The 26577-nt window shown below is 39.7% G+C and overlaps 1 protein-coding gene and 1 long non-coding RNA gene across 3 annotated transcripts in view; one reads left to right on the top strand and one right to left on the bottom strand.

Annotated features, from left to right (window-relative positions):
- FBXO28 (F-box protein 28) overlaps positions 1-3318 on the top strand; it is a 32289-nt gene extending 28971 nt beyond the window's left edge. The window contains exon 5 of the mRNA XM_074949196.1: positions 1200-3318. Within this exon, the coding sequence (XP_074805297.1) occupies positions 1200-1594 (395 nt within the window). The 3' untranslated portion in view covers positions 1595-3318. The remainder of the gene's footprint in view (positions 1-1199) is intronic.
- Positions 1-26189, bottom strand: part of LOC141985254 (uncharacterized) — a 47313-nt gene extending 21124 nt beyond the window's left edge. The window contains exons 1-3 of one of the 2 annotated variants that reach the window (XR_012638893.1): positions 25873-26189; positions 24762-24854; positions 19632-23828 (exon numbers count right to left, since the gene is read on the bottom strand). This is a non-coding gene — a long non-coding RNA (uncharacterized LOC141985254). Of the gene's footprint in view, positions 1-19631; positions 23829-24761; positions 24855-25872 lie in introns of those variants that run through there. The other variant, XR_012638894.1, reaches the window with a different exon arrangement.
- Between the last annotated feature and the right edge of the window lie 388 nt (positions 26190-26577).

Raw genomic sequence — 26577 nt, 5'->3', positions numbered from 1 at the left:
ATCAATGTGTCCTATCTCCCCATACCTCCACAATGCTGTGATCTTGTAACAACACTTGGTGCTTAAGGATTCAGTTCTCTCCCCACAATGAAATTGAAACTCCTTTGTTCAGGCTATGCTGCCTTTTTCAAGATTTGCCCTATCTCTATAGTAACATAGGTAAAGTCATTCATATGGATTGATGCATTTGAGTTGTTCTAGGCTTGCGTATCCTTTCCAAAAGGGTGAAATACTGCTTTAAAATGTTTAAACAAAACTTACATAATTGTAATAGCTCTGTCACGTCAATTTACAGTAGTTGTTGTTGAAAAAAATTACTTCAAGTTTCTTGAGTCCTGGAGGACTTGAAAGAATAGATTGTGCACACTCAATGGTGGCTACTGAATTTTCATGATTTTCCTCTTAACTGTCACTTTTTTAAAGAAACTCAAACATTGCATCAAGCTGACAAACACAAAAAATTCAGAATTAAGTTGAGTTATCTTTGGATCATACTATTAATTCCTTGGTATTGCACAGATATCCAATGGGTGATCTACTGCAGTGGTTCTCAAAGCCGGTCCACCACTTGTTCAGGGAAAGCCCCTGCCGGGCCGGACCGGTTTGTTTACCTGCCGCCCTTCCCGCAGCCCCCATTGGCCAGTGGGAGCCGCGATCGGCCGAACCTGCAGACGCGGCAGGTAAACAAACCGGCCCGGCGGGGGCTTTCCCTGAACAAGCGGCGGACCAGCTTTGAGAACGACTGGTCTACTGTATGTCCTGCAGTAAGTCTAGTCAAAGTGATGTCTAGTTTTTTGGCTTTGTGCATGTCACACCTTTGATATCTTAATGTAATGGTTTAGAACATAATCTAATATTCATATTTTAGGCAAAAAATAGTTTTTCTTTATTCAGGAAGTTGAAAATCGCTTATGCTTTGACCTCTTAAAACCTGAAACATTGGACTTAATTGCGCCCTGACTCATATCATGTGCAAACCATTGTAAAATCATTATAAACCATTATAAAGTCTTATTCATTTACTATATATTGAGTATCTGTAAATACTATTTATATGTTCACAATTTTACAAACGACTAATTACTCAGATTCTGGATTGGTCAACAGAATTGAACAGAGGGTGTAAATTGGGGCACAGTTTGATACATTTTCTTTAAACACAATGCAGAAAAAATAATCTTAAATCACTTTTTCTGAAGTTCCAGGTCCTTCTGCAGCCCTAACAACAATGCAACTATTCTCCAAGCAAAACCCTTCAAGGCAGGAAGTCACCAAACTCCAGCAGCAAGTCAAAACGAATGGTGCAGGTGTGACTGTTCTAAGGCGGGAAATTTCAGAGCTTCGCACCAAAGTGCAAGAACAACAGAAACAGCTCCAAGACCAAGACCAGAAACTGCTAGAGCAAACCCAAATCATAGGTGAACAGAATGCCCGATTGGCTGAGCTTGAACGCAAACTGAGAGAAGTAATGGAAAGTGCAGTAGGAAGTTCTTCAGGTTCTGGTTCAAATGAGGAGTCCCTTAGGAAACGGAGAAAGGCAGTTGAATCCATAGACTCTCCTAGGAAATCCAAACGCCTTCGAAACAGAAAATAACTTTGGAGTAAATGACACCTCCAGAAGATTACACTGCTTTAGTAGCCCAAGCAGATTTGTTTGTCTGGATACTGTGATTAGCAGCATGGTGTCATTTAGGCTGCTGGCTCTTCAAAACACCACATAGACTTGAACAGTAACTTTCTCTCATTGTTGAGACTTTTTTCCCTCTGCTTCTGTCTGGGTGGGCCTAATGCACAGGATCTTTATAATTTGCAATAGATTTGTACTAACCAGACCTGCTCTATCATGTTTTGAAGAGTTAACCTTTTTTCTGTGCAGATGATATGTGTTAAAGTAAACTTATTTGTGTTATGCATATATTCACATAAAAGATCTTAAATAAATCCAGTCTTGACTGATTAGAAAGTTAAGCGTACAAACAGATGTCCTGTTCACTTGAAGAAAAGACCTACTTTTTAAATCTTGTTTAAAAAAGTTGACTTTTTTGTTACAAGTGACCTTGTCTGGAATGTCTGAAAAGTAGTTAATACTTTTTGGAATCTATGTAACGAGTAAAAGTGACTTCTTATGCTACAGTATTGGCTATATATTTTTGTAAACTTATGAGCAAGGGACTTCTATCCAGTTTCCACATACACACACCCTAGTTCTAAGTCTCTGGAGCCATATTCTACAGTTGCATGAATAGCTGCATGCATTGCTTAGTCAGCTCGCTAAAAGCACTTGCCTGGAGTTGCTCTTAAACCTCTACTTTCCCAGAGTTGTAGAGCAATTTCTTAGTCCTCAGCCATAACTTAGCATCTGCTTTCAGCACAGCTGCTTTCTGACAGTGAGGAGGTCTTGAGACCACTTGTCAACCAGTTGCAGGAAAGGAAAGTGTATTTAAGCAAGCCTACTTGCTGCTTCCACTACCTGTAGATTGCAGGTACTCTAGCTAAGCCAAAGCTTGAGAATTCAGCTGTTTTTGACTATGGGTCCTCTGGTTCATAGGCCAAAATGAAACAACTATTGGACAAAAGTTATCTGTTCCTTTAACAAAACAGGCTTAGTGGGACACAGTTTGAGTGAAACATTGTATTATGAAAAAAAATTAAACTATTTCATGTTGTGGAAAAGAGCTCTCTGTAATACTTAACTATATTCTAGCTTTCCTTATCCTAAAAGGTAAATCACTTCAGACAAAAAAGCTTTAATTTCTTTTGCACTTCTGTTTTGAGCTTGTAACTGGAAAAGCATGTCTTGCACTGTTCAGTCTTTTGATTGGTCACTTTAACAACCTCAGAGTTGTTGTGTACAGTGATTATTTTTTTCCAGTTGTATATTTTTGGAACCTTATACAAATATCACTGTCCTTGTTTTATTTTAATGTACTAAACTATGTAGCTTTATCATTTGACTTATGTTTTCTTTTAATCAACTGTTGCCTTCGGTTTAGGTGGAATTAAATTTGGGCATCGTACTGAAAAATGCCACTTACTGGTGGTAGTTTAAGGTTTTGGGAAGTACCATGGGTTAAAGTGCAAGTTCAACACTATTATATCTTCTATGCCTGTCCACACAATGTGGTTCTTATATTCAAATTAACCAAACAGAAATCAGATTTTGTTCTGTCAACTCTTTTGTGATAGTTCACTTTTTCTTTAAATTTTATTAATCCTAGGTTTTACTTCTTAAACACATTTAGCTCATATCAAGTGTTTCCCGTGAAACATACCGTTACAACTTAATGTCTAGTTTTTGGCAGAGTGTTTAATTTTTAAATAAACTTGTTTTGCTAGTTCAAAGAGATTTTACAATGGGTTGTTTCCTTAAACAAAACGTATTAGCAATGGGTAAACATCCACATATCAATCTGGAACAAATTTTAATAGCAGATGCCTTTCTTTTAGCTGTTCTTAGTCTGTAGAACTTGGTTTTTGAACTATCTAACACTGTTATAGGAGAAAGGCCTATTGGAGAAACAGTTGTCAGCAAAACACTTGAATGTTCTTTCATTTCTAAAATGATTTTTGTTATAACAAAAATTAGCATGATCATCATTTAACAGGTTTAATTACTCTACTCTATGCATTATGACTTGGTACACATGCTTTAATTCATTTAATGGGCTTATTCCTTTAACAGGTTCTTGTTTAGAAAGATTTAACCACAATTAAAGAGCCTATACAGTAATTGCATTCCTTGAATAGGCTTGTTCATATGCATTAGTTTAAGGTTTCACTAGTTTTAGTTTCTTCTGCCCTTTCCTGTCATAAATTGCACAGCTTTTTCTGAAACTAATAGGAGTTTCAAGCTGATTAGCTATTAACATTATGCTAACTAAAATCAGGAGCAGTGCCGAGTTGAATCCATTGATGATATGCCTATGCAGTAGGTCGTTGTTACCCATGGATCCCTGTTTAACAGATAGTTGGTTTTGCATCACGTTTATGTACATTAATGAATAATAATGAAGGAAAATAATGTTGAGGTAAATTTTGTGTAGATGGAATAAATTTAAGTCTTACCTGATCAGGAAGCTTACTATAAACATTTAATCACTTGGTATAAATGGTAAATAATTGTTCTTGTAAAATAACTTCTTTCACTAATACCTTGTTGCTGATGCTGAATTAAACGAAGTATAGAGGAGGTATTCTTAGTGTAAACAAGGTTATATGAGTTTTCCCAGTATAGCTATACTGACAAAACCCTCCTGGTATAGATGCAGTCATACCAGCAGACGCACTCTTGCCAGTACGACTACATCTACAGGGGGGCTTTTGCCAGCATAGATAAATTATTAAAACAAAGCACAAAAAATCCCACCCTTAACCAACATAACTATGCCACCAAAACTTTTAAGGGTGGAACTGGCATTAGTTGTGAATCATTCTTCTCAAGTCTAGAAAAGGCCAAAAGCTTTGTAACTAAAAATTGCATTTTTATGAAGTGCAGTTATATTTTTCTGCTATTCAAGTCTGCAGTAGCATGCATTTGGATATTACTGAAAACCAAATATATTGCATAATAGTTCTCTTTAGCAATTTTTTTCTTCAGGTATAAACAATACCAGCAAGCTAATGTACTTCCTCTCCCAAGTCAAATCATGCTATGAAATATTCCCCTGAAAGACTTTATCCTGAAAACAAGAATTGTGTAATTCTCAGATATTATCAAGCTTCTTAGCTTCATTCCAACTTATTTAACTCAGCACTGCTTAAGGAGAAACCTGCAACACAGGTGAGCAGTGGCCAGGTTAATACAGACTCTCATGAGGTGAGTGTTATACAATAGCTAAATATTTGCATATATTACTCTAATTCTCAATTTCTTTCAGGTTTCTTAGTCATTAGGTATCTAAGAACATAAGAACAGCCGTAGTGGGTCAGACCTGTTCATTATTCTGTCTCTGACAGTGGCCAGGACCAGAACTTTAGGAGGAATGCAAAGAATAGAGCAGATAGTGTGATTCATCTCTTTCTTCTCCTCCTGGCTTCTGGTAGTCAGACGTTTAGGGTAGCTCTGAGCATGGGGTTGCATCCTTGACCATCCTGGTGAATAGCCTTTGATGGACCTATCCTCCATGAATTTATCTTGTTCTATTTTTAATAGAGTTATACTTTTGGCTATCACAACATCCTAGGGCAGAGAGTTCCTCAGGTTAACTGTGGTTGTGTGAAAAAGTATTCCTCGTTTGTATTAAGCCTGCTGCCTATTAATTTCATCAGGTAACCCCTGGTTTTGGTATTGTGGGAAAGGGTAAATACCACTTCTCTATTCACTTTTTCCACACCATTCATGATTCATTAGACCTCTGTCATATTCCCCCTTCCTCATCTCTTTTCTAAGCTAACCAGCTGCATTTTTTGTAGTCTCCCTTTGTATCCAAGCTGTTCCATACCCTTGATCATCTTTGTTGCCGTTCTCTGAACCTTTTCGGGTTCCTCTATATCCTTTTTGAGATGGAGTGACTAGAACTAGACACAGTATTCAAGGTGGGGGACATACCAGGATTTATATAGTGGCATTATGATATTTTCTCTCATTTTCTATCCCTTTCTTAATAGTTTATACCATTCTGTTAGCATCTTTAACTGTTGCTGCACACTGAACTGAAGTTTTCAGAGAACTATTCATGGTGACTTCAAGAGCCTTCTTGAATGGTAATAGCTAATTTAAAACCCATCATTATAGACGTGTAGTTGAGATTATTTTTTCCAGTGTGCATTACTAATCACTTGTCAATGCCGAACTTTATTTTGTTGCCCAGTCACCAGTTTTGCGCGATCCCCTGGATCTCTTTGCAGTCAGCTTTGGACTTAACAAAATTATTCAGGGTAGTTATCTGTAAAGTTTGCCACTTCACTTTTCAACATATTCAATAATAACTGGAAAAAGAGTGACTAGCACATGTCCCAGTAGGGATGGTTGAGGGACCCTGCTGTTCACCTCACTCCATTGTGAAAACGGACCATTTATTCCTACCCTTTGTTTCCTATCTTTAAACCAGTTACTGATCCATGAGAGCACCTTCCCTCTGATCCTATGACTGTTTCCTTAAGAGCCTTTGGTGAGAGACCTTGTCAAATGCTTTCTGGAAAATCCAAGTACGCTATATCAAGTGGATCACCCTTCTCCGCCACATGCTTGTTGACACCCTCAAAGAATTCTAATAGGGTTACAATCACCTGTTCAGAGTAGAAGGAAACTGAAGGCAGTGTAGTCCTCAGATTTTCATGGAGTAGCTTTTTTAGAACTATAGATATAGTGACTTTTATGAAGAGAAGATAGGTGCTTTTTAAAGTTGAAGCAAGTTTCCTATTTGAAAATTACAAATTTTGTAATTACTCAGTTTAACACACACCATACCTTTCCCCAAAAGACACCACTCTTCCAGAAACTCCATGATGCACCTTATTCCAGACTAGTGTGTGTCTGGGGAAGTTTCTTAAAAATCAGAGGAGTTCTAAAGTTACATTGTGTCAAATGTGCCTGAAATTCACTTTTGAAAGTAGTTTGTTTTGGCTTGTCTCTTCAAAATAGTATGGTGTACACACTCCATATTTGTTATGATTGGGTCTGTGGAATAGTGCCTTTTATTACTTTTTATAGGGAGGTGGGGAAAGAGTTCATCGTAGTTTTCCAAAGAGATACAACCAAACACGTGGGAACTCCATATACTGAGAAAGTGGTTAACTAAAGCAGAGTTGTAAATGAGCAGTGGCATGCTGATCAAGGAAGCCCTGAAGAGCAAAGACCTAGCAAACACTTGCCTGGCCTTCTGGAAGCTAGTAGGAGCCAGGAAACAAACGTTACTGTTTAAAAACAAAAAAAGACAAAAGTGATGAGCTATTTGTATTTTCCTCCTGATGGAAATTTAACCTTCATTTCTTACTGGGTTTTCAGGGCCGTCATGAAGAGAGTCCCTGTTTGTCAGCCGAGGTGGAGAATGGCAGTGCACAGCGGAATGAACTTTAAAGGGAAAAGATGGATCACACTGGGTTTTTTTTTCCTGTTAGTTATGGCTAGAACTGGAGCTAGAAATTCATGCAGAGTGCATGAACAGAACAAGGTTATAAATATAAATTGATCTGCTACTGACTCAATTGTGTTACCTGAGGGAGGGAGGAAAGATGGAGGAACAGGTAACAGCAGGGCATGTTGCGTGAAGAGATGAGTGGTGCAGGGGGCATGGAAGACTAGACTAGAAAATTGGGAGAAAGACAAGGAAATGTAGAGATCCTGATCAATATTAAAATTTTACACCCATACAATTTTCTATCTATGAAATCAAGCACTCTGTTTCAATGTGGGTAAAAGCTGCCACCCAACATCTACAGACTTGCTCAAGTCTTCAGGTGGGAAGCCTTGCTATTAAGATACATCATAAAAGACCTGATAATGAAGTTCCTGTCCTACAAACCTGATCTACCAACCTCATTTAATCTGATATGCCTTTTAAAAAAAATAAAATTTTCAAACTCAAGAGCTAATGTTTTAATGGAGTCTAGCTGATGCCATGAAACAGCTGTAGTTAGGGGGTTTTTTTATATACAAATCTTACACCTTTTTTTAAAAAAAAGAAACGTTAAACTGACATGAAATAACCACTAAAGGATGCAGCCTATTCTTCACTGCCACATAATACCTAACCACTAGTTCACCCCACCTAACCCATGCTAGGTATATATTAAAAGTTTTGTTGCAATAGGTATGTAGATCAGGGGCCTGATTAGGTATGATCACTGACTGACATAGTTGTGGTGGCAAAAGCTCCTAGTGTAGATGCAATTTATACCAACAACTACACTTTTACCTGTATTGCTTATTCTGCTCAGGCGGAACTGGAGTAAGCTATACTAGCAAAAGCACGATTTTGCTGGTATAAGATCTATTCACTCTTGTATTGCTTTACTATACCGGTACAGCTGTCACTAGCAAACTGCTCCGAGTGTAGACCTAGCCTCATACAGCACACCCAAATTTAACTCTGCAAAAGCATACGCAAAGGTCAAAACATTACTAGGTTGTTACACATGAATTCCTTGAATAAGAAATGACATTTTATAATCTCTAGTAATGTTTTGACCTTTTTATGGATATTATTTTTTAATCTATCTGGAATTCTTCTTTATCACCTAACACTAGAATAGCCCTGTTCATTCCTTCACTTTAACTTTTTATTTTAAATGTAATTTCTTCATTTTTTCAATTCTGCAAGTTTTAGGTATCAAAGTTAAATGTGGACGAGTGGCGAAGGATTAAATAGCAGTGAGGAACCAGCTGCATTCCTTAGCAGTTCATATCCAGATTCTGTAAGATTTGTATTTTTAAAGATATAAAAATACTGTAAAACATCAATATTGTTTGGGTGATGGTTGTACTCCACTGAAACATTAGTCTTAATTTTACATGTAATTCTCAAACAAATCATCACGTTAGATACCATGTAAAATAAATTTAAAGACATTAACACCATCTTTTCAAACTTTTGCATTATCTAGCTGCTGCAGAATCCTAATTATCCATAGTGCATGAGCAACAATATATTTGGATAAGTATGGGATCAACTGAACACACTTGTAGTTGGGTAGATAGGTAGGTTCAAATGAAAGGAATGTTGTCACCAGGACTAAAGTATCAGTGCAGTGGAGTTTGCTCTGATAAAACAGCAATCTTAACCATCTGGATAAGCACACACATTGAATAGATAAGTATTATTTAATTCAAAGGAATGTCTCTTCAGCATGAGTCAATATGGGCTGGTCTCTACACACACACACATATAATTTGGACTGGTTTAAGTAAAAAATCAGTTAATATAATTTAAACTGGTGCAAATGCCTGTGTGGACACTTAAATGTATTTACAACTAATGTCAATGTGGCTTAATTTGGTGCTGACTGGTTTTATTCCTAGTTAAACTAGTACAATCTCTTTATGAGATCTCTCTATATACCAATATTCCCTTGCTTCTCATACTAATAAGATATACATTTTGTGATGTGTTTCAGAGTAACAGCCATGTTAGTCTGTATTCGCAAAAAGAAAAGGAGTACTTGTGGCACCTTAGAGACTAACCAATTTATTTGAGATAAGCTTTCGTGAGCTACAGCTCACTTCATCGGATGCATACTGTGGAAAGTATAGAAGATCTTTTTATACACACAAAGCATGAAAAAATGGGTGTTTACCACTACAAAAGGTTTTCTCTCCCCCCACCCCACTCTCCTGCTGGTAATAACTTATCTAAAGTGATCACTCTCCTTACAATGTGTACGATAATCAAGTTGGGCTAATTCCAGCACAAATCCAGGTTTTCTCCCCCACCCACCCCACAAACCCACTCCCCTGTTGGTAATAGCTTATCTAAAGTGATCACTCTCCTTACAATGTGTATGATAAACAAGGTGGGCTATTTCCAGCACAAAGCCAGGGTTTAACAAGAATGTCTGGGGGGGGCGGGTAGGAAAAAACAAGGGGAAATAGGTTACCTTGCATAATGACTTAGCCACTCCCAGTCTCTATTTAAGCCTAAGTTAATTGTATCCAATTTGCAAATGAATTCCATTTGCGATGGTCACATAAACACCACCCTATACCGGAAACCTACTGACCGCTATTCCTACCTACATGCCTCCAGCTTTCACCCTGACACGATCCATTGTCTACAGCCAAGCTCTGCGATACAACCGCATTTGCTCCAACCCCTCAGACAGAGACAAACACCTACAAGATCTCTATCAAGCATTCTTACAACTACAATACCCACCTGCGGCAGTGAAGAAACAGATTGATGGAGCCAGAAGAGTTCCCAGAAGTCACCTACTACAGGACAGGCCTAACAAAGAAAATAACAGAACGCCACTAGCCATCACCTTCAGCCCCCAACTAAAACCCCTCCAACGCATTATTAAGGATCTACAACCTATCCTGAAGGATGACCCAACACTCTCACAAATCTTGGGAGACAGGCCAGTCCTTGCTTACAGACAGCCCCCCAACCTGAAGCAAATACTCACCAGCAACCACATACCACACAACAGAACCACTAACCCAGGAACCTATCCTTGCAACAAAGCCCATTGCCAACTGTGCCCACATATCTATTCAGGGGACACCATCACAGGGCCTAATAACATCAGCCACAATATCAGAGGCTCGTTCACCTGCACATCCACCAATGTGATATATGCCATCATGTGCCAGCAATGCCCCTCTGCCATGTACATTGGTCAAACTGGACAGTCTCTACGTAAAAGAATAAATGGACACAAATCAGATGTCAAGAATTATAACATTCATAAACCAGTCGGAGAACACTTCAATCTCTCTGGTCACGTGATTACAGACATGAAAGTTGCGATATTACAACAAAAAAACTTCAAAACCAGACTCCTGCGAGAGACTGTTGAATTGGAATTCATTTGCAAATTGGATACAATTAACTTAGGCTTGAATAGAGACTGGGAGTGGCTAAGTCATTATGCAAGGTAACCTATTTTCCCTTGTTTTTTCCTATCCCCTCCCCCCCAGACGTTCTTGTTAAACCCTGGATTTGTGCTGGAAATAGCCCACCTTGATTATCATACACATTGTAAGGAGAGTGATCACTTTAGATAAGCTATTACCAGCAGGAGAGTGGGGTGGGAGGAAAGAAAACCTTTTGTAGTGGTAAACACCCATTTTTTCATGCTTTGTGTGTATAAAAAGATCTTCTATACTTTCTACAGTATGCATCCGATGAAGTGAGCTGTAGCTCATGAAAGCTTATGCTCAAATAAATTGGCGAGTCTCTAAGGTGCCACAAGTATTCCTGTTCTTTTTGTGATGTGTATTTCTTCACTAGACTGGACTTGTTAATAAGCCTGACCTTAAAATACATCCATCTGGCACTTCCAGTTTGGAGAAATTGTGGTTCTTAATATATAAATTCTGAAGATAATATTCTCTACCACTATGAGAGGATTGATTGGAAAATTCTGAAATAGGTGACATTCTGACTTAAGGCAGAGAGAACTCATCACCTCTCCAATAACTATTGAGAGGCAAATTTCTCCTCTTTCTGCTGAAATAGGCTCACCAGCTTTTTCCAAAATCAACATTTGAGCTAGGACGCCAAAGCTGATAGGATAAATTTTCAAGTGAGAAGGGAACCACCATTTTACCTTAGTGATAATATGCAGTCGTGGTTTTAAATAAGCCCTTACCAGGCTTTTGTGTTCATTGCTTCAGAGCTTCATTTGCATTTGAAGACCTCTAAAGAATCACTTTTGTAAAGCGTATAGTGAAAGTAGATTTGCTCTAGGAAGCATACTGGGATTAAGTGTCTATGCTGGAAAATGATCCTTTGGAGAGGGGAGAATGTAACAACTTTAGCTAATAAAGAATTTACTCAGAAGAAGAAAGTCAGCTAGGGCAACAGCCACACTACCTTTGCTGATTCATACACATAAGTCAGTGGGGCTGCTAGAATTTTTCAAGCAACTCTGCCTTAGTGCTTGCTTTATAAAGATGATACTGACTGTTTTTCCATTTATTTGCCTTGTGACCTTGAAACATGAAAGCTTTTAATAACAATGTTTTTATAGCCATGTTGGTCCCAGGATACGAGAGAGAGAGAGAAGGTAGGGGAGATAATATTGACAAGCTTTCGAGCTACAGATGGTTACCTTCTCTAGAGCTGAGGAAGACCTCTGAGGTGCTCAAAAGCTTGTCCCTTCCACCAAGGGAAGCTGGTCCAATAAAAGATATTACCTCACCTCTCTCGCATCCTGGGACCAACGTAACTACTACAACATTCAGAGTAACAGCCGTGTTAGTCTGTATTTGCAAAAAGAAAAGGAGTACTTGTGGCACCTTATAAATTAATACATTGGTTAGTCTCTAAGGTGCCACAAGTACTCCTTTTCTTTTTACTACAACATTGAAATGTTTAATAGCACTATGTGCATCAGGGATCAAGGGATGCAAATATCTTCTATGCTCAAGCTATCTGATTGTGTTAATCATGAATACAATACCTTGGGAAATAGAATTTTCCAAACTGCCTCTCAGATAAAGCCCCAGGATAAGGAACATATCTTCAGTTTGCAAAGAGATAAAGAACGTTTGTATTTGGGTTCACAATCAACACTACATAGGAATATTTTAAAAAATAGTTTTTAAAATTTAATGTCAGGAAAATGTTTCTACTATTAGGATTTGTAAAATCTAATTATAAGCTAAATGATAGACATGAGCTCTTTGATACCATGTCTTGTAACTAGAAAGTTTTACTGCATTTTCAAAACTATAAAGCCTTCAAACTTTTGACAACAGGAGTATACAGTAGACTACATAATTTGGAAAGGGGTATGTAGCCTAAATAGTTTGAAAACCACTGGAGAAAGGGTACACAATCACATTTGGGAAAAACACAGCAGAAAAATATATATGCAAATAAAAAATAAAATAGTCCTCCCTTCCCCCCCATTGATGAAAACATCCCACAGGTAATAGTGCTAAGAATGCACCACCTCACCCACCCATAAAACCCCACTCATACTTTGGATCAGTGAGCAGCACCAGTCCAAGTGTCTTTATGCAGATCTGGCTGTAGCCCCAAGAGAGATGCTTGCGTGGAGGAACCATCACCTAACCTAGTTTAGGGGGCTGGGCAGATAGAACTTCACTGAAAACTACTCAGCTCTATTGCTGTCTTCTCTCACTACTAAATCCTCAATCAGCACCATCTCTTCCCATAGAAAGGAAGTCAAAATACTCCAGATTTATGAACAAAACCTTAAGTATTTGGAAAGGACCTCTTCAGTCTGGGAGACCACTACCCCTGTTCCCCAAAATCCAAGTTTGTATATAGTTATGGTGACTCCCCAAGTGTCACGAAAGGAATTGTGGGTAGCTATCTTATGCAAATGAAGATCTCTATGACAGCGCTTTTCCCTTTTCACCAATCAAGGGAGGTGAGTGCTCTTTCCTCTCTAAGGCTTCTGTTCATAACAGGGTTTACCGTGTGAGACCTGCAATTAAAATATACCAACCAGCTCAGGAAAACATCTTCTTTCAGTTTAATTTCACCCTGCACCCTAGCACTCCCTAAACCCAGCACTGTTCAGGGGACACCAGCCCTTCCCAGGGCACTAGGACCCAAATGGTGTCCTCTTTTTCTCCAGCCATATGACTTTTGGGAAAGAAACTACAGGGAAGAGCCAGCCACAGACTGAACCCGGGAAAACAACTACAGTAACTCCTCACTTAATATCCTAGTTATGTTCTTGAAAAACTCAACTTTAAGCAAAATGATGTTAAGCAAATCCAATTTCACCATAAGAATTAATGTAAATGGGCCGGGGTTAGGTTACAGGGAAATTCTATTTGCCAGACAAAAGACATTATATACATATACAGTATAAGTTTTAAATAATTTTAAACAATTTAATACTGTACTCACCAATGATGATTGTGAAGGTTGGTTGAGACAGGGGCGTAGCAGGGTTGGGGTGCAGGGGCTTGCCCCTGCTCTGCCCACTGTGCGTTCCAGCCAGGGAGTGGGGTGGGGGAGCGGGGGCTTGCCTGCTCCCCAGATGGAATGCCAGGAGGGTGGAACAGGGCAAGCCCCCGCTCCCCCACCCGACTCCCTGGCAGGAGCGCTGGGCAGGCAGAACGGGGGGAGCCAAACAACATTATAAGGGAACATTGGAGGACTCTAAAGGAGTATATTCTCTAATATGTCAGGGACCAAACATCATTAACCGGGACGACGTTAAGTGAGGAGTTACTGTACATAAAACCCATTCAGACAGGACTGATGACCACTGATGATGTCATTGGCCTGTTTTCTCCAGTTTTAACTCTGAACATTGCATCACCTGTGCTTACTGGCTGATTTCGTCAACCTCTCCTGCCCACTCTCTTCCTTCATCTTTTCTGCTAACTAAGTCCCTGCTAATATAATCCCATAGAAAGGATTTAAATAACAAAAGAAAATAAATGTGGAACTACCATGCCATTTATAGTCACTATATTGTTCACTGCTTGTGTGTTATATATCTTTTTTTCTGCTTTTTGTCTTTGGGGCAGGAACATCGAGGAGTCCAGTGGCACCTTAAAGACTAACAGATTTATTTAGGCATAAGCTTTCATGGGTAAAAAAACCCCACTTCCCCTCTGATACTTTGTGGCAGGATCTATCTCTTATTCTATATTTGGACAGTCCTAGCACAATGGGGCCCAATTCTCAGCTGATTACTATGCTAAATTAAAACAAAAAGTCTGAGCCTGAAAACTTCTAAATCTTCTACAAGTGGCAGGTGGCTTAGGCTCAGCATTACTGAAAAGTACACAGCTGAAGATAAGAAGGGATCAGAATCTATTCAACACTCTCCACAATCATATCGTGAGACAACAATGCAGCAAACCACCACAGAAAATCTGTAAAGCTGCCACCAAGTTCATCCATCTATCCCATTATGAAAAACACTATAGGCTGGTTTTCATTCCTCTGCAGAAGCCAGGAATGAAATTTCCTTTTGGCAGGAAAATGTCCCAAGTGGTGATTCCTAAATAGTTTAGCTATGTTATTTGGGGAAATCGTGTCCTTCTATCCTATTTATCTCTTCTTCCCTATATCTTTCTCCTTATTGTTCATTATGTTCCAAAAATCTCAGACTGGAGGAGAAGTCAGAAAACAAAATGGAAAATGTGTTAAAGCTTTATGAATGGCCTCCCATGCAGTTTGCTCCACCTGAGATGTCTTTTAGGGTCTCTTCAGGGTCCAGGGTCCCTGTCACTATGACTGAATAATAAATTATTTTTACATTTATGTTTAAACTTTAATAATTTAGTGCTTCAATACAACTTTGAAAGCAGCTCCTCTGGAGTGAGGATGAAAGGTGCATGGCTGAACGCCAAGGACAAGTCTGAGCTGCTTTTGATATTCGTAGGAAAAGAGGAGCAGACCAAATGTCTTGGACTAGGAAAACATTTGGCGATATGTTTTCTAATTTTTGTACTTGCAAACAATGCTCTATGACCATACTTCAGTGATCATCTTTTCCCCTATGTAGTTCCAAGATAGTAGCAATTTGTACAGTTGTTCATGCTCTTTATCCCCACATTCAACTGGATCAGAGCAGGGGTAGTGCCTTTTTTCATCTGGGAATCTCATTTGTGGAAATCTCTCCTTAGATATGTCTGCTAGACTCCTGATGATTGGCTGCAAGACTAGACGCAGGTTCTTTCCATTTGAGTCAGATAATTTTTGACAAATTTTCCTTCTTTTCTCTCCCTCTCCCCTAACATCTCTCATGTTTTGGTTTATCTTTTACTTATTTTGTTTGTTGGTTTGGAGTAATAATTTCTTGGCCATTCTGGATTATTTTTGTGGAAGTTTGTACAGTGTCCAGATTTGTGTTAAAAATCCGTACCTGAATATGTATTGTATTACATTACAATGACCCAAATAGAGTAATAGTTCACATTTTTATACTGCCTTCCATCTGAACATATGAAATTTCGATATGCATATTACTTAAGCTATTACAACATCTATGCGAAGTTTTACATTACAGGGAAACTGAAACACTGCAAGGAGTGACTTGCCAAGTCCCCCAGAAAGTCAGTGGCAGAACCTCCAATTTAACGTATATCATGCAACTCCCACTCTTGTGCTGTAAGCTCTACACTGCAGCAGAGAATTTCCACCCCTATTTCTTATGGACTTAAAAGATAGGGTTACATATTACCCAGTTTACAGTTCCTCAAAAATATTATAGCTGTCTTTATGCCACTACTATTACACTGTTCTCCTGAATATAATTTCTGCATCAGTTCTAATGTCATAGTACCAGAGACTGTGCTCTCATCAAGACAAGTTATGCACACATCAAGTTATAACTGTGTTTTTAATTAGTCATTTCCTTAGACTGAAACAGGAAACATGAGAAAAAGGTTCTGCAGCAGTAACTGACTACATTAATTCTTAAATGGAAATTAATGGAAAAAATATAACAAGAATAAAGACATATACCTGAGGATAAAATAATCATTTCCCAATTTCAATTCTGACTTGACTGGAGTGGCCACTATGTTGAGAAACATTACAGGTAGAACCAATATTGCGTAACACTTGAATGTGTGTAACTCCCAGTTTTTAAGAAGTATAAAACATTAATCTATAGCTCTAGGATTTCATGTGTACAGTAGGATGGCTAGCAAATAATGCAGTAATGGAAGTGTGGGTGGAGGGAAACAGAACAATAATCAGAAAAAAATTATTTTAAAATATGGGTGTCATCTAACTTTTTAGTTAAAATGTTATTAAATGTTAGCCATACAAAACTCATTCCACCAAAAAACACAATCATTTCCTTTTTCCACATTCAGGAAGAACTACATCAGCCCTCTAGAGTTAAGGAAGGAAGAATATCATATTTAAAAATAATGACGTCTAAGAGCTTCTCCACTTAACTTCATTAGGTCGTAGGCGCTTCTCTTGAATGTGAAATCAGAAAAAGGCTTGTGCTGGCAGCCTGGACCTCTAACAGTCTTTCAGATGTTGGGAGAAGGAATTACAGATTAGGCTATGTCAGGGTTCCTTCCCCACTCTGAACTCTAGGGTACAGATGTGGGGACCCGCATGAAAGACCCCCTAAACTTATTTCTACCAGCTTAGGTTAAAAATTCCCCAAGGCACAAAGTCTTTGCCCTTGGATTAGGTAAACGCTGCCACCACCAAGTGATTTAACAAACAATCAGGGAAAGGACCACTTGGAGTTCCTATTTCCCCAAAATATCCCCCCAAGCCCTTACACTCCCTTTCCTGGGGAGGCTTGAGAATAAACAAGATGAGCACAGACCAGCCTTGGATTTTTAAGACCCAAAAAAACCCAATCAGATTCTTAAAAAACAGAACTTTATTAGAAGAACAAAAAAAGATAAGAGAACAACTCTGTAAGATCAGAATGGAAGTTAATCTTACAGACAGTCGGATTCAAAACATAGAGAATCCCTCTAGGCAAAACCTTAAGTTACAAAAAGACACAAAAACAGGAATAAACATTTCCTCCAGCACAGCAAATTTTAGAAGCCAAAACAAAGAAAACCTAACGCATTTTCTAGCTAGATTACTTACTAACTTTACAGGAGTTGGAGGGCTTGCATCATTGATCTGTTCCCGGCAAAGGTATCGCACAGACAGACAAAAGCCTTTTCCCCCCTCCAGATTTGAAAGTATCTTGTCCCCTCATTGGTCATTTTGGGTCAGGTGCCAGCCAGGTTACCTGAGCTTCTTAACCCTTTACAGGTAAAAGGACTTTGCCTCTGGTCAGGAGGGATTTTATAGCATGGTATACAGAAAGGTGGTTACCCTTCCCTTTATATTTATGATAGGCTCAAATATTAACATTACATTTGTGAAATTAAGGAGTTTTTACGTAGTTAACAGTAGCATAGATATTGAGGTCCCTGGACAAAAAAATTCTTGGGAAAGAACAATACAAACGCTTGCAGGATCAGTAAACTTTTCTATGCATGAGGCCTGGACAAATGATCAGATTTTTATTTTTTAAACCCCAGAAAGGAGAGAGAACAGGAGTACTTGTGGCACCTTACAGACTAACAAATTTATTTGAGCATAAGCTTTTGTGGGCTACAGCCCACTTCATCGGACACAAGGAGAGAGTAATGTTGCTTTCTGTCTACAGGAAGAGTGAAGTCCACCTATGGAGAATGCCCTATCAAGGTTCTTTGTGCTATGTAAGATCCCTAACAGGGTCTTGTAAAGGAGTGAAAGATCACAACTAGGGGTTTTCACACTGTATGTGTGCTACAAAGAGGGGATCTGAATTGTGACAGATATGACAATTTTCTGCAATATCTTTACAAACTTTATTGAATTAAGTTTAAGTATCTTTGGAATCTTCTGTATTGACTACAAAGTTTATGTATTATTGTAAACTGTAGGAAATGTTATGAACTTCAGACTGGGGGAGACAACAATGGACTTTTGGGACAGACAGTATTAATGGGACAAACAGTACTGACTGGTTTTCCTGGGGATTTCTAGAGAGAGGCAGTCTAGCTTGCTGTTGATATCACAGCATAGGCAGGGAAACCCGCAGCCTGGAAAAACCCTGGTTAGGAGGGAGAGAGATGTGCATCTTGTTGCCTGACCTTTAGCCTATGTATTAATTATATTGATTACTTAAGAATCCCCAGTTATCACTTTGAGGGTTGCCAGGTTCTTGCCCCAAGATCAAGGCCAGTATTATTCAAATTATTATATAGTTGGGAACCCCGATGTGTACAGTTACAACACTCACACTATAGGAATTCTTTTATATTTACAAATATAGTTTAATACATTTAACAAAGTCACAAACACCCCAACTTAGTAAAATAGACAGAGATACTACAGAATGTACATCTGCACATCCATATACTCATACCATCTCCTGTAGAACAACCTGAAATGTTAGCCATCATCTTTCTCATCACCATCACTGTAGGGACAGGATTTTATAACTGTACTATAAAAATTGATGTAAACTTTGAATTAATTCTGCCAGCCACCCTTTCTGAATAACAGAAAGGAATGACCGTCTGAGACTGGGATCTTGTTTCCTATATGCATTATAAACTTCCCTCTAGTCATTTCTTTGGTTTAAGGTTTAGTGAGTAAAAGACAGGATCTTGTATTGTGTCTGTGTTAATTAGATTAAAGGAATGTTAAAGGCCTGAGCCACAATGTAAACTGCTGGAAATGGCCCACCTTGATTATCACTACAAAAGGTTTATTTTCTCTCCTGGTAATAGCTGGTAATAGCTCACCTTACCTGATCACTCTCGTTACAGTGTGTATGGTAACACCCATTGTTTCATGTTCTCTGTGTATATAAAATCTCCCCACTGTATTTTCCACTGCATGCATCCGATGAAGTGAGCTGTAGTTCACGAAAGCTTATGCTGAAATAAATTCTCTAAAGTCTCTAAGGTGCCACAAGTACTCCTTTTCTTTTTGCCGATACAGACTAACATGGCTGCTACTCTGAAAAATGTAAACTGTTTTGACCGCAAGATTTAAGTGAAGTTTAATTTACAATGTATTCTACTGAATATAAAATACTGCTGTCTTCTCTGTGAGAGATTGTTTGTGTGAATGAGGAATGCATGCATCAGGAAAAGATAAGGTGTGAAAGCCATCACAAATGTCCAGATCGTCAAGAAAAGTGAGAGACTTGGAAACACCAGGAGACAATCAGAAAACATCCATTGTATCCGATGCTAAACATGTTAGCAGCATTGATGGCCTCAGAGGTGAGGCAACCACCCCGGAAGGCAAGGCAACAAATAGGAGATAATGATGGGAAGCCTGACAATAACCATCAAATGATAGGTTTCAGAGTAGCAGCCGTGTTAGTCTGTATTCGCAAAAAGAAAAGGAGTACTTGTGGCACCTTAGGGACTAATAAGTTTATTTGAGCATAAGCTTTCGTGAGCTACAGCTCACTTCATCGGATGCTCAAATAAATTTGTTAGTCTCTAAGGTGCCACAAGTACTCCTTTTCTTTTCATCAAATGATAACAGTGGAAAACCCCAAGATTACTACCTCTTAAGGACTAATGATTACAGGATGACATTGCAAAATTCATGGACTCAAATGGGAATTTACAAGTATAAAGCTGGAGTGTTTTGCCATGAAACTCTGGGTTCAGTCCTGCCAAAACCTCGGAGCATCGGATCGCGATCGACAGAGCCCAGCTCCTCAATCTAACTGGCCATTAGATTGACTCGAGCTACAACAGACTGGTAACTATAAAAACATCAACTGGCAGGACTGTTTGCATGATGTGTATGTGTGTGTGACTGAAAAGCATATGCTAACTTTTGTATTCTCAATAAATATGGCGTATTTGCCTTCTCTCTTATAAAAGATCCTGTGTGCTTCTTATAAGTATAACATCACCTTCCCCATCATCACCAGTGGCCATCATTCTGGCACCTCCCAAGGACTACATCTCTCTCTCTCTACTGCCCCTAGGCTGGGATGCCACTTTTATAATATGTTACGTTGCCGCCGCTATGTTTGATGCATTGTTGTAAGGGATTTTCCCCTTCCTTATTTGTATTTCCTCACCTTACTAACGTTGGAGTGTCTTTTTTCTATAGCTTAGTATATCAATGATCTCAACTTATTATCATATGCATCAATTTGATACCATGGCCCTTTTGTGATTAGGTATCACATTTGTTATTTCTGTCCTAACTGGCTATTTCGGTTCTTTCCAAGTTCCAGATTGTGATGTACCTGTTTAGTTTAAAAGGGTATGAACTTAGGAAAGCCCTTATGCCAACCTGCTTTAATGCATCCTCTATGTTAAAGGTCACAGCCATACACGGACCTTATGCTTTAGCTTATCACCATCTATCTAGGTCAGGGGCTCTCAAACTGGGGGTCAGGACCCCTCAGGGTGTCACGAGGTTATTACATGGGGGGTCGCAAGCTGTCAGCCTCCCTCCCCCAAGCCCCGTTTTGCCTACAGCAATTATAATGGTGTTAAATATATTTAAAAGTGTTTTTAATTTATAAGGGGGGTCACACTCAGAGGCTTGCTATGTGAAAGGGGTCACCAGTACAAAAGTTTGAGAACCACTGATCTAGGTGAAAGGTCCTAAACTTATGTATGCTAACTTTGTCTTAGCTCAACATATAGGACGTGGCCTGCAGGTCCCTTGTGTTACAGCCAAAATATACTCTAATGTAAAGCTATAATAATAAAACAAATAATCAAACCCATAAGAAAATAAGAAACTTATAAGAAAAGATATATAGGCGAGCAATCAGGCTAGACTTAGATGTATTTCATGTACCTGTTATGTACGTCAGTTCTTTGTCAGGACACTTCTGTGGTTGACTCATGTACCTGTGGTCAGAACTTCCCCTTAAACTCTATTTTCAGCACCCCAAATACTCTGGGTTTTCCATTGGGCCGTTTATCTATGCAAAGCTTATCTGTTCAAGGTTCATAGGCCTCAAGCCTTATGCTAACTTGCTAAAGCTAATGTCTTACAGGATACAGGCCTGTAGGTTTCTTGCATTACTGCTGAATATAATGCAAAGCAGATTTGTTGTAATTCAGCAAGGAAAATGTTTGTTTGCACACACAGCCGAACAAAACAAGGATTTTCTGTGACACCTTGCAGATATTTGGGAACTTTGTTTCACTCAAGGGGACATAAAACTCATACAGTTTTTCTCAATTGTTCTTTTCCTTCAAGTTGAAATTGCAATGGAGATCAATGAGCTCCACTTGTAATTCTTGCGGTGGTCTCTCGTAGTCAAATGACAGTGGGCATGACACCAGCTCCAGCGTCTTCTCTATCTTCTCAAAGTCAGAGAATCAACAAGAAAATTCTCCGTGCAAGTCACTCAACATTTTGCTGTACTTTTCTGTCTGCTCCAGCGAAACTTTCAAGTATTTCAGTGTTGGAAAGTGAGCGAACACTTTGTCCTTAATTTGTTTTGAAAACAAGACTAACTTGACTTTGAAAACTGTCACACTAGAATACAATTCGTGTACAAACACATTCTTTCCTTGCAGGTTCACATTAAGTTCATTTAAATGTGCCAAGATATCCCCACCAAAAGTAAGGTCGCACACCCAGTTTGAATTCTTTAATTCAGGGAAATCATTTTCTTTCCCCTGCATCTCCAGAAAAATGCGACTTTCATCTCTGAACTCCCAAATTGCTGCAATTCCTTTCCTAGGCTGAGCCAGTGGACATTTGTATGATAAATTGGTTAGTCTCTAAGGTGCCACAAGTACTCCTTTTCTTTGTATGATAAAGTAAGTCCTGGTGTTCGGCATCAGTGTCTTCAAGAAGGGAAATGAATTGCCAATGATTAAGTCCCCTCGCTCTTATGTAATTCACTATTTTCACTATTGTGTGAACAACATGATCGATGTCCAGGACATTTTTGCAGAGGCCCTCCTGATGTATAATACAATGCAGAAAAATCACCTCTTTATCAGGGTCATCTTCTTTTACTTTGTCCTGAATTCTTTTTAAAAGTCCTACGTTTTTCCCAATTAAATTTGGCAATCCATCTGTGGTTACGTTTGCCAGTTTACTCCAGGGGAGCTTCAGATGTTCAAGGCAGCCAGACACCCTCTCATATAAATCCGATCCCTTAGCTGTGCCTTTCATTGATTCCATTGATAAAAATTCCTCTGTGATTTCAAATTTGTCATCAATTCTTCTGACAAAAAAAATCAATAATTGTGCTGTGTCCTTAATGTCAGTGCTGTCACTGAGAGCTAACGAAAACAACGTAAAGCCCTGGGCTTTCTTGTTCAACTCAGAAGCCAAATGTTCATCAATCACTTCTACACAGTGAGTAACAATTGTCTGTGACAAACTAATGTTCTCAAATTTGTTTTGGTAGTCCGGTCATAGCATGCCAGCAACATCAACCATGCATTCTTTCAGCAAAAGGCTTATTTCAAACGCCAGAACATAACTTGCCTTTGAGGTGGCTTCCTGAACTGTAGCCTGTTGCACAAATATTTAGCTGAGCTTTTAAGTTCGTGGCAAGTTTCTACGCTTTTCTTGCCCATTCCTCAGTTGTTAAATTGCTGCCATATTTAGGATGTTTTGTTGAAAAATGGCAATTCAAACTGTACTCCTTGAACACTGTGATGCTCACCTGACAAATCAGGCATACAGCCTTCGAGTTCATGTTTGTAAAAAAATATTTTGCATTCCATTCTTTGTTGAAAATCTAACACTCACTGTCCACTTTTCTTTTTCTTTTCTTCTTTTTTTCTTGCAGCATTCATTTTTGAAAGGGAAAAGAAAATCCTCACTGCTGCCCTTATTTCAAACTGCTGTTTTACAAGATTGCACGCACTTCATGCAGGGCTTCATTTTCAAAAGAGCATGGGACTGATGTAGCCAGCATCACAAGATATTTATGTGCCAGATGCACTAAAGATTCATATGTCCCTTCATGCTTCAACCACCATTCTAGGAGACATGTGTCCATGCTGATGATGGGTTCTGTTCAATAACAATCCAAAGCAGTGCGGACCAGCAGATGTTCATTTTCATTATCTGAGTCAGATCCCACCAGCAGAAGGCTGATTTTCTTTTTTGGTGTTTCAGGATCTGTAGTTTCTGCATCTGAGTGTTGCTCTTCTAAGACTTCTGAAAGCATGCTCCACACCTTGTCCCTCTCAGATTTTGGAAGGCACTTCAGATTCTTAAACCCTGGGTCGAGTGCTGTAGCTATCTTTAGAAATCTCACATTGGTACCTTCTTTGTGTTTTGTGAAATCTGCAGTGAAAGTATTCTTAAAATGAACAACATATGCCGGGTCATCATCCGAAACTGTTATAACATGAACTATATGGCAGAATGTGGGTAAAACAGAGCAGGGGACATACAATTCTCCCCCCAAGGGGTTCAGTCACAAAGGTAATTAACGCATTATTTTTTTAACGAGTGTCATCGGCATGGAAGCATGTCCTCTGGAATGGTGGCTGACATATGAAGGGACATACAAATGTTTAGCATATCTGGCACGTAAATACCTTGTAATACTAGCTACAAAAGTGTCATGCAAATGCCTGTTCTCACTTTCTGGTGACACTGTAAATAAGAAGAGAGCAGCATTATCTCCTGTAAATGTAAACAAACTTGTTTGTCTTAGCGACTGGCTGAACAAGAAGTAGGACTGAGTAGACTTGCAGGCTCTGAAGTTTTACATTGTTTTGGTTTTGCACGTAGCTATGAAACAAAAAAAACCCTACATTTGTAAATTGCACTTTCACAGTAAAGAAATTGCACTACAGTACTTGTATGAGGTGAATTGAAAAATACTATTTCTTTTGTTTATCATTTTACAGTGCAAATATTTGTAATAAAAATAATATACACTTTGATTTTCAATTACAACACAGAATACAATATATATGAAAATGTAAAAAACATCCAAAATAGTTAATGTATTTCAATTGGTATTCTATTGTTTAACAATGCGATTAAAACTGCGATTAATTGCAATTAATTTTTTGGAGTTAATCGCGTGAGTTAACTGTGACTAATCAACAGCTCTACTTTAAATCCTTCTGTAAGACTTGCCTCTGCTACGATGTTTACAAAATCCAGCTTTCATATCGAGGCAGGTGACAAGCTGTGACTGTTCTCCTTTCCCACTTTCCTTGTCCTATTCTCTTCCTCACTACCACTACTTCACTTAAAAAAAATGCACATAGCTAACAAAGCTATGCCTGTACTTCACCAGATTCATTTGTTCCTATGTTGTCTCCACATGTCCTATCCTTTGTCTGTGTATGTTTTTAGATTCGCAAAAAGAAAAGGAGTACTGGTGGCACCTTAGAGACTAACCAATTTATTTGAGCATGAGCTTTCGTGAGCTACAGCTCACTTCATCGGTTGCATCCGATGAAGTGAGCTGTAGCTCACGAAAGCTCATGCTCAAATAAATTGGTTAGTCTCTAAGGTGCCACCAGTACTCCTTTTCTTTTTGCGAATACAGACTAACACGGCTATTACTCTGAAACCTGTTTTTAGATTGAAAACCTTGCAAAGCAGGGATTGTCTCTTTTCTGTTTCTACAGCACCAAGTGGTGCCCCCAATCCCAAGTAGGGCCTTTGGTCACTACCATAGTATAAATATTAATGATAATAAAAACCTACCTTGACTGGCTCCTTCTGAACTTTGATGGATCCATCATAGTACAGGAACTTTGCAGGTAGGGCATTACACCTCATCGTATGATAATCAGTTCTCTGTATGTTTAAAAAGAATGATTTTGATTATTTTCATTTTGAGTACAAAGTACATTCATTCATTTTGAGTCGAAGTACAAACACAATGGGCACATATTGTTCCAAGACAATGTGCTTAGGTTCACAACAGACTTCAGAATCTTTGCATCACCTGACTTAGCTTCCTAGTTGCTGCCCATCCTCTCCATTTGTGGACAATGTTCTGACAGAGAACTAGATTTGCGTTCTTTAGAAGCAGATCACTTTCCCTGCTACTGCACAGTATCTGTACTATGTACACCACTCTCAGTCCTCCAAGACTCAAGGCTTGTCTTCACTGCAGCGTGAGGTCGAGATATAACTCAGGTGTGTTACCTCAACCAACTCCGGAGCTAACACAGCAGTGAAAGCAAGCCTCAAATAGAGACAAACACCTTTCAAAGACAAGATAAAATTAATAATATCCACAGCATAGTTAACTCCTGTTGAGTTAGCCTAGCTTGAGTGAAAACACTTGACATTATGGAAAAAAAAACAAAAAAACCCAACCAAAAACTAAACCAACAACAAAAAGACCACTAAACCACTACACACCAAAAGAAACCCACTCAAGCTGCACAGAGTGATTGTACCAGCAGCCCATGGTGTTTGTATTTGTAGTGGAGTCCGGACTGCATCTCTAGCTCCAGCATCAGTCTTACCTGAGCTTCAGCCCATGCCACTTGAGAGGCCAGCTACCTCAACTGTGACTGACAGAAACGTGTTTTTATCTCGTGGTAGGTCATGCGCCTTAACCTATCCCATTGTAAAAACACAGAGGAGACAGGGCACTCTCACTTTACTGCCAGGTGAACTAGGCGAGGTCAACCCCTGGCCGGGATCTAGTGATGACCTCACCTAGGTTCCTCAGGGTAAAATACAAGGGCCTCTGTCACCACTTAGGATTTTACAGTGCGATAACTATCACGCCTTCCTTATCTGGCTGTAAAAAACATCACCTTTGGGTCTGTGAAGCCAAAGCCCTTAAAGCACCACTTACCTGGAGCCAGCACTTTCCCTGCGGGACAGAGTTTGGTTAGAGGCAACCTTGGTGTCATACACCTCAAGCTAACCGGGCCGTGCACACAGGTATACATGAGTATCACAGCAACACGTCATGCCTGCACAGCATCGTGTGTGCACATATGGATCCCCCGGCCCCGCAAAGCGTGTTAGCACCATTTCAGAGGCTGGGAAATCAGCCCGTGCCTGGCCAGGATAGGAGAGTGCTTTGCTGCTGACGCAGGCCAAGCGCTTCGCACACACTGGGGGGGCTTCTTGCATCCCTCCAACCTCCCCTGCCCCACGGCCACCCTCTATTTCAGGGACTCTCTGCAGCCCCCGCGCCCGCGGCTCTGTATGACCCCCATTATTTCCCACCCCAGATGGGGGGGCGACGTGGGGACACGCGGCGAGGAGGACACGCCGCGCCCGCAGAAGCGGGGCTTGGCAGGGCGGTGAATAGGGAAGGAGCCAGCAGCCGGGGGAGGCTAGAACGTAGTATTCGGGGGGCGGCACGAGGGAGCGGTGTCTGGGGGAGGGGCGATGGGGAAGAGGTGACTCACTCCGCTGCTGGGGGCTCCCCTCTGCCCCCCGCCCCCTACCCGAGGAGGGTGACATGCTGACAGACCCGGCCTCCCCCGGGGCGGGCAACGCTCGCGCCGTGGCCACCCCCGCCCCAGCCAACTACCTAACGGTCCTCCTT

The sequence above is a fragment of the Natator depressus genome, chromosome 3 (assembly GCF_965152275.1).
Source record: "Natator depressus isolate rNatDep1 chromosome 3, rNatDep2.hap1, whole genome shotgun sequence".
NCBI classification, from domain to species: Eukaryota; Metazoa; Chordata; order Testudines; family Cheloniidae; genus Natator; species Natator depressus.
Note: the sequence above shows the minus strand (reverse complement) of the source record. Positions and strands in the feature narration are given on the sequence as shown.